This window comes from Psammomys obesus, unplaced genomic scaffold (genome assembly GCF_907164565.1).
Source record: "Psammomys obesus unplaced genomic scaffold, mPsaObe1.curated_primary_1811, whole genome shotgun sequence".
Lineage (NCBI taxonomy): Eukaryota > Metazoa > Chordata > Mammalia > Rodentia > Muridae > Psammomys > Psammomys obesus.
The window spans coordinates 25538954-25551309 of NW_026593286.1; the positions used below are offsets into that span (position 1 = coordinate 25538954).

Consider the following 12356-nt stretch of genomic DNA (forward strand, 5'->3'; position numbering starts at 1 on the left):
ATAGATAGATAGATAGATAGATAGATAGATAGATAGATAGATAGATACATAAGTACTTGCTATTGAATCAATTCTACAATTTATAAAACTGAATAAAGAACTTTACTGGATTAGAAATAGTAACCAAGATTCTTGTGCTGGGAGATGGCTTAGTCAGTACAGTCCTTGCCCTACAAGCATGAAGAACTAAAGTCAGTCCCCTATAACTTATGGATAGACACACCAGGCGTCGGCATGTTTGTATTCCTAGTGCATATATATTCATGGGGACTTGTGCACACATGGATGCACATGCACACTCACACACACACACGGAGAAACAGAGAGAGACACACACACACAGAGAAAGAAAGAGTTTGCCTTTGGATTTTAGTTGAAGAATAAAATGTCCACCCGTTTCCTTTATCAGTGTGACTATATTATAATTCTTCAATTCCGAATTTGCTGATTCCCATTTTAGTTTAGAAATCGAGACAAATAAACTCTTCACTTATGTAGATATAGCAACTGCAGTCAATAAACAGACAACATATTGGGTAAAAAAAAAAAATCACTTGCTTCCATAGAAAAGGCCCAATAGTTTACTGTTTTTTACTTCAATTCTAACAATTCAGCAAAAGAGTTCTTGGGTTTAGTAAGTCCTTCCTTTTTTTTTTTTTTTATTAATTACACTTTATTCAAAGTCCTTCCTTTTTAATCAAACAGCTGCTGTATGGAACACAGGTACATTTTGGGACATTAACTGAAAACACAAAAGTAGTAAGATATGCATGGTCACCCCTAAAAAAGACAATAGTAAGACACGAAGGAGCAAACACTCAGAGGAGAAACTGGAAATATGGCAGAGGTTGCCAGTGTAGATGTGCAGAGAGCAGAGCGGGAAAAGAGAAATCAGAGAGAACAGCAGGTCCTTCATGCAGCAACTGTCCCCTCAGGTTCACTGCTGATGTCTCAGAAGCAGACGGCAGCTCTGGGTTGTCACCAGGTTGACAGGGTAGCATTTCGTACACTTTCAAAAGGCAAGAATTCATTAAAGTCACTCATTCCTTTATCCCAGACAGAGTTTTTGGATTTCTGAGACACAGCTCTAATTTCACAACACAGCGGCAAAGGGTACAAGCTGCCTTCCTGAACCTATCACTGTATCATTCTCCCTCTCAATGTCAGAATCCACAGGCCTCCGGCGAAGGGTCTTTCAAGCCTTTCCTTCAAGCCTCCTGGGTTTACTGATAGGTGTTGAAAACATTAACTGCAGACACACTTGAAGAAAAGGGGACTGTAGCTTAAGGACCTTATAATTCCCTGCACATGTAAATAGTCATATGCATAATGAAGCCTCAGAACTGCCCAGTTACCCAGACTCAAAGAATGGCAAGCACATTTTGCACTATGCTCAGTGTGAGCCACAAATAGGGGGTCTGACCCCTGGCCCTGACTCTCCCAGCTATTGCAATGTGTGTGAAAGTGCCTAAATCCTACCATACAGTAAAGCAATAGGCAAAATTGCCCAGGGTTTTAGTGACAATTTTATTTGTTCATTATTCATTGAAGCTACACAAACTTTTAAACTTACCCCAATAGCAGCTAAGATTGGAGCTTGGTAAATCCACCTGTCTCCAGCACTAAGTTCCCAACACCTAAGATTAAAGAAGAAGAAGAAGAACTTCAATGAATAAATTTGGAAAAGTAAATAAATGAGAATCAACTCTAATCCTAGTGTCATTTGGAGAAACATGCACCATTTTAAAATTATTATCCTGAAGTATCCAGACCAGTGAAAAAAACATTATAGGCCCCAAATTCCTTACTGTGAGGGAGCCCTGTATGAGTGTTACAGTATTGGAGAGTTACTTCCGTAGTGCTCAGGTCAATACCTTGTTTCTAAAACCACAAAACAACAAGTAGTGACACTCTACTTTGCAGAGAGAATATCTTATATATTATATGGATGCATTGCCTGCCAATTAAAAAGTTTATGGCCTATAGAAAAGGGCAGAATAGAAGGAAGGACATCTGGCAAACAAAAAGGATTCTGTGATAGAGCCAAGTGTGCCAAGCATGGGAGATTCACCAGGAAGATGTGAGGAGGACAGACACATGGTACCTGAGCAGAGGTAACCAGCCACATGACAGAATGTAGATTAATATAAATGGGTTATTTTAAGTTATAAGCTAATCACAGAACTGTCTAATTATACAACCTAGGTATGTGTAAATATATTTTGAGCCTTATGAGTCGTTAATCCAGGAGTTTGGGGCTGGGAGGAAAAGCATGTACCCTACTTCAGTACTTTGCTTTAATTATCTTTCAAAATGAAAGATAGTAGGCTGGAGAGATAGCTCAATGGTTAAGAGTACTGTCTGCTCTTCCAGAGTTCAATTCCCAGCAACCACATGGTGGCTCACAACCATCTGTAATGGAATCTGATGCCCTCTTCTAGCATGTAGGTGTACATGCAGATAGAGCACTCATGTATGTAAAATAAATAGACACATATTCAAAAATAGATAGGTTAAAAATGAGAGCTAATAATTTAAAAAGTTATTGGCCAAAAAAAAAACTATCTCAGAATTTAGAGCAATTTTATTTTGTAGCTTATTACTTATTGAAATAAAACAGATAGTTGAACACAAATGGTTCTTATCACAGAAATAAAAACTCAGCTGTCTTTGACAGACTATAACTCATTAGTGTCTTATTGAATGCTGACTGGTTTTTGCATTTATTTGTAAATCTTCAGTATTAAATTTCATGAATATAAGTGGTTAATTGATGTCTCATTTGAACCAATTAACATTTCATAGTTCCTCTTTGAATAAGATGTTAAAAATTTTCACAGGTGTTCATTTTATACTTGTGTGCGACTCGTGATTTTATATTTAATTTTTACAGTTTATTTTAATAGCATTAGTAAAAATACCCTACAATTTAGCTATTTGTTACAATTAGCTTCTAACAACTGACTAAAATTTAAGTAATACATGGGTAGAGATCAGTGTGGGGAGATGGGGTGTTGTGAGAACATGCCTAGAACATTATATAGGATACAAATTTCCATTAAATATTTGTTTTGTTGAAAGTGTATAAATTGAATCCAAAGTAAATTTAACTCAACCTCAACTAATTGGGTTTGTACTGGTAAAACTCATACACTAAATTAAATAGTACAGAGGGTTTTTTTATTACTTATATTTGAAAGTTTAATATAACACTTGAAGCAACTGTTTTAAACATATAGACATATATAAATAAAAGGCTTCCATTTCTTTCCAGTCAGAAAAAACTCAGAATTGATTATACCAATAGTAAATTATATACAGAATTTGGGGAAACATGATGTTAATTTTTAAAATTCAAGATGATAAACTTATCAAGAAATTATAAACAATGTATAAATACTTCATAAATAACTTATAGACAGTAAAATTCTATTTTAACAGTTTTTAAGATGCATATTTAGTCCATATCTAACAACTATGCATTTTAAAGTATAGTTTTCATGTGTAAGTAATACATTCTCACCTGAAAATCTATAAACTAGAAGACAGATACTGTGATATCTCCATCTTCCCCATGTTCTCTCACTATTTTGTTAAATACGTTGACAGTGCCTATGCATTTCCAAATGAATACAAATGTCATATTCTTATTTTGACTTATTGCTGTATTTTGGATTTTAAGTTGCCATCCAAAATCCCATGTGTTAGAGGCCTTGTTCCAGTGTATGGCATTACTGAGAGCTGATAGCATCTCTACAAGTTGAGGCCTAGTGAAAGGAAGTTGAAATGCTAAGAGAATGACTTTGAGACAGAAATTGGGAGCCTACATCCACTTTCTTTTTGATTCCCAGATACTATAAAGTGAATGTCCCCTCTCACTGTGATGGACTAGCAGGCCCAACAAGGCCAAACAACCATGAATTAAAACCTCTGAGCGTCAAATATAAACTTCCTCCTGTTTTTAAGTTGATTGTATTTTGTCACAGTAACAGAAAGCTGTAATGACTAACATTGATTGTCATCTTGATATGATCTAGAATTACCTACAAGGTAAACCTCTGGTCACGTCTCAGCTGGGTGATTTGAATTCCGAAGCCCCACTTTAAATGTGAGTGGCACCATTCAGCGGGCTGGAGTTCTACACTAAATAAAAAGGAAATAGAGAGCAGACTGCCCACATTCATCCTTCTCTCCAGCCTGACCACAGAAACAATGACCAGTGGGCCGTCTCCATGACTCCTCCACCATGGTGGACTATACGCTCAAACTGTGAACCAGTTTTCGTCTGGCATTTTGTCACAGGAGCAATAAATGGAACAAAAACACTAATACAGGTGTCTCGCAAAATAATGTAATTAATATGCTGCTGTACAACTTTATCTTCCTTTTGAATATACATATGAAAGTGCACATATAGGTTTCTATATTGGTACCAAAAGATATCAGTCGCACGCATTCTGTTACAAGACTGTAACATAGAGACCAACAAGACCCCTGCATCAAACTAATTCTGGTCCTGCCCAGCTGAAATCTGTATAACCAATGAACCTGGAATCTTACTAGCATGGAGAGACACAGAATTATGACACTTGTACATTGAAAATTAAATTGAACATTTCCCAGCATTGTGTACAGGTGTCTCTCTTTCATGTTATTCAATATACAAGAAAGATAAAAGATTATTACTGAGCTGCACAGATCATGGATCACACTACCCTCAAAATCTTTCATCTATAACAGAAGTCTTGATGTAGCAGCTGCAAGGCTTTTGGATGCCATTCATTTTCATTTCAGTTTGGAGCATTTAATAATATCCTCACAATCTTTTTTTCTCTGCCTCAATGACATTTTAGCATCGTGTCTCCTAACACATGAGATTCAATCATTTAATTCTAGTTCTAAAAAACCTCTATATTTGGAAGTAGGTCAAAATCGGCTCTCTAAATGCATCAAAAACTTTACTTCTACGAGTTAGGGTGTCCAAGTTTCAATTTTTCATTTAGACACAATAAGAGAGGCAAGGAAGATTTCAGATATTTTCAAGAAAAATGCTATAGCTCCTTATTTTAAAGTAATTTTTCAGTGTCCCACATCATCCACAGCTGAGGAATCAAACTCTGTTCAGGTGTTTTAAAATAGATTTTAACACTCTAAGAAATGAAGTTCTGAATGTTGACTAGAAGGTTTGACTAGAAAAGAGGGATTTCTACTCCAACACTAGAAACCTGTACCATCCTACCATAGGTACCCAGTGAGTGAATCTCTCTCTGTCAGTATCTGCCTCTCTGTCTGTCTGTCTCTCTCTCTCTCCCCCCTTCCCTTCCTCCCCTTCCTTCTCTACCATATTCAGTAAAAATAGAGGACGCAAAAGGAGTTAGGCCCTGGAAATTATGCAACTCCTAAAATGTTTCAGTGTATTTATTTTTGTTGCCTTTTCTACTGTACACCCCACCTCTCCTTCTGAACGATGAAGTTAAAGTGGAACACGGATGTTACAGGTCCCCCACTCACTGGCATCCCTTATCTCCTCTAAATGGAGCAAGAATAAAGTAGCAAGGCATTATTCTGTTTTTGTTCCTGTTTGCTGTGATAAAATGCCCCCTACAAGAAGCAATTAGGGAGAAAGGAGATTATTTGGCTTACATTTCTAGGTGACAGTTCTTCAATGAGGGAAAAATCAAAGCAGGAACCCAAATACACACACATCCACAGTCAGAGAGACAAGATTGTATCCGTGCTGCCTGCTTGTTTGCTAGGCACTCAGCTAGCTTTCTTTTGTCTGATGTAGTTCAGGACCCCTGCCTAAGGAACTATGCTGCCCACAGTCATCAGGGACTTCCTATGTCAAGTAAGGCACTCCTTCCTCCATAGACATGCTCACAGGCCAACCTGATTACCCGATTCCTCAGTGGGAGTTCCCTCCTCCAGTGACTTTATGTTAGAGAAGATTGTTTAAAACTAACCCTCAGGGGCATCCTTGAAGGTGTTTGTGCTTTTTTAAACAAACAGAACCAAGAAACAGAAAGTGCTGATTTTGTGGCTTTATCAATTAGCTTAGCTCCTCCTAGTCTAATAGCCCTTGATAGAATCTAAAGCAGGAAGAGCCTTCTTTTATATTTCCAGTGGTGTTCCGGGTACCTTTTGAAAATCAGTCTGGTATGCTTATTTTTAAGTAGCCCAGATGCAGAGAAAAGTGAAGAGCTATAGCTTTTTTGAAAAGACTATCTTAGGGCTGAGGGTGTATTTTAGTGCTAGACTGCCCTGGGGGTGAAGCCTTGGCATCTCACTTACACAAACATAGAAACGGCAAACTCAGTAGCTGAGTGTCGAATGTTAAGGAGGATGGACCCAGACATGTTTGGATCATCATCGTTTTTAAACTGATCACATAAATCAGGAAGTTCAACATCTGGACATATTCTGTGGGCCTTTCTGTCCTCTGACCGAGAGCCAAACCGCTTCCTGGCAATGCAGAAGAGTCTACTATTGCACACGGGCAACTTCACCTGACTTCCCCAAAGGACCACAGAACCAGGAAGAGCAGCCAAGCAAAAAGCCTGAGTTTGCAGAAACCCCCAACCCCATTTGATTTCCACTAACCTGGTGTCTGCCAGAGTGGCCCGTGCCACCGCCCAGGCCACAACAAATACTGCTGGAAATCCTGTAACCAGAAAAAGATTTGGAGCCCATGTTTACTTTCAGATCAAGGATTGTATTGTTTGTCTCTTGTTTTTTTGTTTCTCATGTGACTATAAGATTAGCAGTTAAGAGAGAAAATATAGATACACACAAAAAAAAAATTTATGTCAATAAGAAAAGTATACCTAATGCCATCTCGTCAGTTTGATAAGAGAGCGACAACCTAAAGGGCAAATTGCCTCTGGAAGTCTAAAGATGATGATGTTTGCTCAAATTTTCATGGCAGGAATAGAGGAGGAAACATCTGTAAGGGACTGAAATTCCCAGAGCCTTAATCATGTAGAGGGTAGTACACTCTGACTTTCACCACACAGAGGCCTGCTTTCAAGGAGAGAGATAACAGGGACAGAGAAAAGCTGGGAGAAACTGTGCTCTCAAAAACATTACCCTTGAAAAGAACATTACACTGTTCGTATTCTAAAAGAGGAAGGTCAGAAGAAGCCGCCAGCAGGTTCTGAAGTCAGGAAGGCTGTGACTCCCTCTTTCCTTGGCTCTAAGACTGACTCCAAACGGAGGCACCTGTCCACACTCAAGGGGCTAAACTGACTACTCAGAAATCAGGTATTATAAAGTGAGTCCAGAGTCCTTGGCTCACTCCTTTGCTTCCTCTCTCAGCACCTGCTCTCTCTTAAATAACATTCACTCTGCCATGCCATGTCACTTGCCATGAAGCCTGCACCAGAAACAGATACTCACAGACCTCCACAACTGTTTCTTTGCTTCCGTTCATTCTTTATCTGGCATCAGCTACTTTGTTATAGCAATACAAAGATGGGAATGTTAACTAATATTTACATATTTAATTTACCATCAAATGAACAATTGAAAACTATTTACTAGACTGAAGTCACATTATTCACAGGTAACACATTATATACAGGTAATGAGGTATTTATACCTGCTGATGAGCTTCAATAAAGACAGGATGGCAAATTTTTCTACATTGAAAGGATGGCAACAGGTCCATGACCAGGTTGATTGACCAGAATAAGTACTTTATATAATAATAAACAGGAATTAGCACCTCTTTTTACAACTGAAGGTTAAGTATATAAAAGTTAAGTACCATATTCATAATGGTGAGACCTAAAACTGAAACCTTTTAAATACAGAATTAAAATGCAGATACATAGATGAGAGACTAAATGAGAGGAAGAATAACATATCATTTGTGGCAGAACCAAAATAAGGACAGAGAAAAGTAAGGATGTGTTGAGCTGAAAGAGAAGGGGTCACTATTCAATTTCACTCCTCTCCATGTCATTTGTTAAAGTTTTAGTTTTAATTGTATGAGTGTGTGTGTGTGTGTGTGCGCGCGCGCCATGTGTGTTTGTGGGGTACCTAAAGATGCCAGAGGCATTGTCCCGTGTGAACTGGTGTCACAGGCTGTTATGAGTCAACCGATGTGGGTACTAGGAAAAAAAAAAAAACTCAGGTCCTCTGGAAAAATAACCTGTGCTCTTAACTGCTGATCAGTCTGCAGCCCACAGTCTACATCTCTGCGATTAAACTCTGTATAAACGTGGTCACTTTAGTATTTGTCTTTAATCTAGTAATGGTCAGATAGGCATTGGGACCTCTTCAAATTATAACTTTCCTTTTCTCTTAATGTATTGGTTAAAATTATTATTTTTAAAAAATCAATGCAAATAATGTACCCCAAATCACTACAACACGAATACTAGATTTCTGAGTACTTGCCTGGTTGAAGAGAGTTTAAAGCCATAACTGGCCCACATGAGCAATAAATGAAAGCAACTAAGTTTCCTTCCACAATAAAGCCAGTAAATCGTGTCATTGAGAAAAAGTATGCAACTGAATTCTCTGAGAATTATTTCTATGACATGCAAAGCCCCTGTCATGTTTTTAAGCACTGAAGAATGGATCTGTAAACATAAAATTAGTCTCTCAATTTTTGAGATATAAGAAGAGCAATCTTTCAATCAATACGATGTGAATACATACTTTCAAAAGAGTTTTGCTTTAGGAGCCAGGAGTCAGGTTTAGAAGGTCATTAGTATTCTTTTCATATGCTTGGAACAGCGTTTCTCAACCTGCAGATTAAGACCCCTTTAGAGAGTCAAATGACACTTTCACAGGGGTCACATATCAGATGTCCTGTATATCAGCTATTTACATTATGATTCATAACAGCAGCAAAATTACAGTAATGAGGTAGCAGCAAAGATAATTTTATGGTTGGGGGTCACCACAATGTGAGAAACTGTGTTAAATTGTCACCGCATTAGGAAAGTTGAGACCGCTGATCTAGAATATCTTTTAAAGACTGGAGTTGCAAAAAGAGAGTCCTGTGATAGACTAGCTACAGAATGTATTATTGTGTGGACTGTGCTACCGAAATCAACCTAATGTTGGGTAAAAGATACTTATGTATCAGTGTCTGTGAGGATCCTGTGTGTTCTCAAGTCTTCCTCATGAAATAGAGATTCCAGAGGACCTTCCTTATTTACTGTTGCATCGTCCCAGTGACAAAATCATTGTAAGCAAATTAACACAAGTTGCAAAAGAAAGTTAGGAACCTACATGAGCATAGAAGTGTGCTAAAAACAGGAAATTTTTATTCTTTTTTTTTTTTCCTCTGTAGGGAAATCTGAAATCAAGTCTCCAAGGTTTCACTATGATGAACCCCTGACTTTAACTGAGCAAATGCAGACTGCGCTGACTGCTCATGGCTCAAATAAATAGCTGGTGAGGAGGCCTGATCCTGTTTCTGATCAAGCCATAAGAAATTAGAGGGAAATGAACTTATAATGCATGTGCTCAATGTAGAAATTCAAAAAGCAAACAAGCAAGCTGGCTTCAAGAACAAAACTATAGCCACAAACTTCATCTCAGAATGACTACAGTGTTAAATTTTTGTCATCCTAAAGACCCTCAGTGAGTGAAGCAGAAGTTTTCTTTTCCTTATTTTCTATTTCAGATACTGTGGCAATTTTAAGTCAAAGTGAGCAAAGGAATATTCCTGCTTCATTGGGAAGGGGAAAAGTCTTCCAATTTAGTTCTGAGACTACATTGTGCCTTTCTCCTGTGCTGAGTTCCTCATAATTCAAATACTAAAGTAGCAGTGTAGGTCAGTCTGCAATTGTTAAATCTCCAGGCACTCCTATTTTAGCCACCTCAAGGTTTTCCTTTCCCTGAAATGTTAACAAGTACACAGTATCATTTTCTCTGTCTCATGTTGCAATCCAGGAACTGCTCCAGCCCTGGTAAGTCATTTGTGAACTGTGAGCTGAATATCATGTTTTTTAAATTTACTCTACTTGAAATAATTTAAATAATCGCCTTCCAAGAATGGTAAGGCTCCATAATTAGTTTGTAATTTCATGTGTTCTGTGCAGTCAAATAGTACTATAGATGCTTCTAAGTCATTATTTGACTTAGACACACAAATCACAGATACACTGTTGTAGGCTGTAAATTCAAGCTTCAAAACTGTTAGGAAGAAATCATTGACAGAACAGACATGGCACAAGGCACGGGCCTGGAAGGTTTGAACAAATACGGCTAACAATCTGTTCTTTCCAGCCTCCTCTACAGAGTTCTAGAGAGAATTAGGCCTAGAAATATTAACCAAAATTTAAGCTTGAAAATTTTGTTCCTCATGGAAGAATGATAGAAATGATTTTAATAAATGCATTTCACTAACAGAATAATGAAACAAAGAAAAGTCATAAACTAAGATGGTCTGGATTCTTCTGGGAAAATGGACGAAGAAAGGCTAGCGATAGACAAGGTTCGACGTACTCAATCCCATAACCAGTCAAAGGGAAGGCGACAGGAATGCTTACCCCAGCCGATCAAGATGAAGCCCCATAGGTATTTGGTGTCCGAAAAGAAAGACACAAAGATTAGGTTATGCAGGTAGAGCCCTTCCACCAGGATCCAATAATAGTTTGTAGCCAAGAAATAAATAAACATCACAACAGCGATCTTGCACCCGGCCTGTTATAAATGAACCAGAATTGGGTTGAATTAGGATTTTTCATTGTGCTGGATGCCACCCTGAGATCACTAGAATATAATTCTTCCATTCACCTTCTGATAACCAAAAAATGTCTTAGTTCATGAGAACGTTAAGAATCTTGAAAAGATCAGGATCAGGTTGTCTTAACATAGGGCTTCCCAGACAACAGACTCGATTCTGCTTTTTAAATAACTTTTTTCTTTTAGTAGTTACAAAATTTCATAATTCTTTTCTTTTTATAAAAATAACATAATTATCAGAAAAAAAAACAGAATGAGGGAATATGATTATCATTCATGTTTCTATGATTTGTTTCATTCTGGGCCTTTCATGTGATAACAGAAAAATGAACTGTAATGACTGAAAATAATAAACACTGAACATCTGAGGGTTCTATGGAAGGGCCAGTGGTTCTGTTGATCTGAGCTGGGCTCACTCCGCCCTCACCAGACTTCACAGAGTCTGCTTCATCCAGTACTCTGTGACAAACCACAGGCCAAGCCAGAATCACACAACAGGACCACAAAGTCGAAGGGAAAGGGAGCTAGATGGGCATTCACTGGGACTGTGAGAAGATCAATCTACAGGTGCCAAAGGTGACCATGCCATCCCCGCCCCCGCCCCGCACTCCATGATCAAATTTACTGAACTACTGTGTGACTCTAAACTCTAAGACTGGGGCATTTAAAAGAAAAGTCACATGCCGTGGAAGTTCAAGTGTACAAGAAGGGAACTGAATATGGTGGCCTTTTAAATCCCAGGCTTCTGCTTTTGCAGATGAGACTTCACTTCTGAAAGTGACCCGTGACAGCCACTGTGACCCATACATGAAATTCCATTGCAATCACGCATTTTGTAGAACATTCTTGAAAATCAAGTTCAAATGAGAAAACATGAGCGATGTGAGAAGACAGTTACGTGTGTGTGTGTGTGTGTGTGTGTGTGTGTGTGTGTGTGTGTACATATATATTCTATTTAAATCTAATAAATTTAAAGACAAGGCAAAATAACTCAAAGCAAGTTAGTGTTTGGTGGACTATGATGTGAAGCTTATTTATAAAACTTCTGTAGTGAGAGAAAATGAGAACACGTACATACTGAGATTTGTCCGTGGACAGTCCTCCGATGAAGTTCTGGAGGTCACCCTGCATGACCAGAGACTGCAGTGCCTCTACTCCTAGGTGAGCATGGGCCACTCTGTCCTTCACAAAGATGCTCACAGCTCTCAGCATGAAGGACACAAACAAATGCAGGTGGATATAGTTCCTAGTGCAATGCAATCGTCTATGCAGAAAAACATAGTCACTGTTCAGATTGGATAAAATTAGAACAAAGGAAGAAAATGCCCCCAAGGAGCCCAAACGCCTCCCCACTAAAGGAAAACATTGTAAACTCAAAAGTGAAAAGTCGTTATTAGTTTTCTAACAGAAAGGACGTGGGTCAAGCCAGGCATGGTGGAACATGCCTTTAATACCAGCACTTGGGAGGCAGAGGCAGGCAGATCTCTGTGAGTTCAAGGCCAACCTGGTCTACAAGACAGCCAAAGCTACAAGGAGAAACTCTCAAAAAACACAAAAAGAAAGACAGGAAGGAAGGAAAGAAAGAAGAAAGAAAGAAAGAAAGAAAGAAAGAAAGAAAGAAAGAAAGAAAGAAAGAAAGAAAGAAAGAAAGA

The 12356-nt window shown here is 38.3% G+C and overlaps 1 protein-coding gene across 1 annotated transcript in view; it reads right to left on the reverse strand.

Annotated features, from left to right (window-relative positions):
* The window catches only part of Pth2r (parathyroid hormone 2 receptor), an 80526-nt gene that overhangs the window by 29999 nt on the left and 38171 nt on the right, over window positions 1–12356 (reverse strand). The window contains exons 6-9 of the mRNA XM_055616793.1: window positions 11779–11968; window positions 10509–10662; window positions 6601–6661; window positions 1574–1637 (exon numbers count right to left, since the gene is read on the reverse strand). Coding sequence (XP_055472768.1) covers window positions 1574–1637; window positions 6601–6661; window positions 10509–10662; window positions 11779–11968 — 469 coding nt within the window. The remainder of the gene's footprint in view (window positions 1–1573; window positions 1638–6600; window positions 6662–10508; window positions 10663–11778; window positions 11969–12356) is intronic.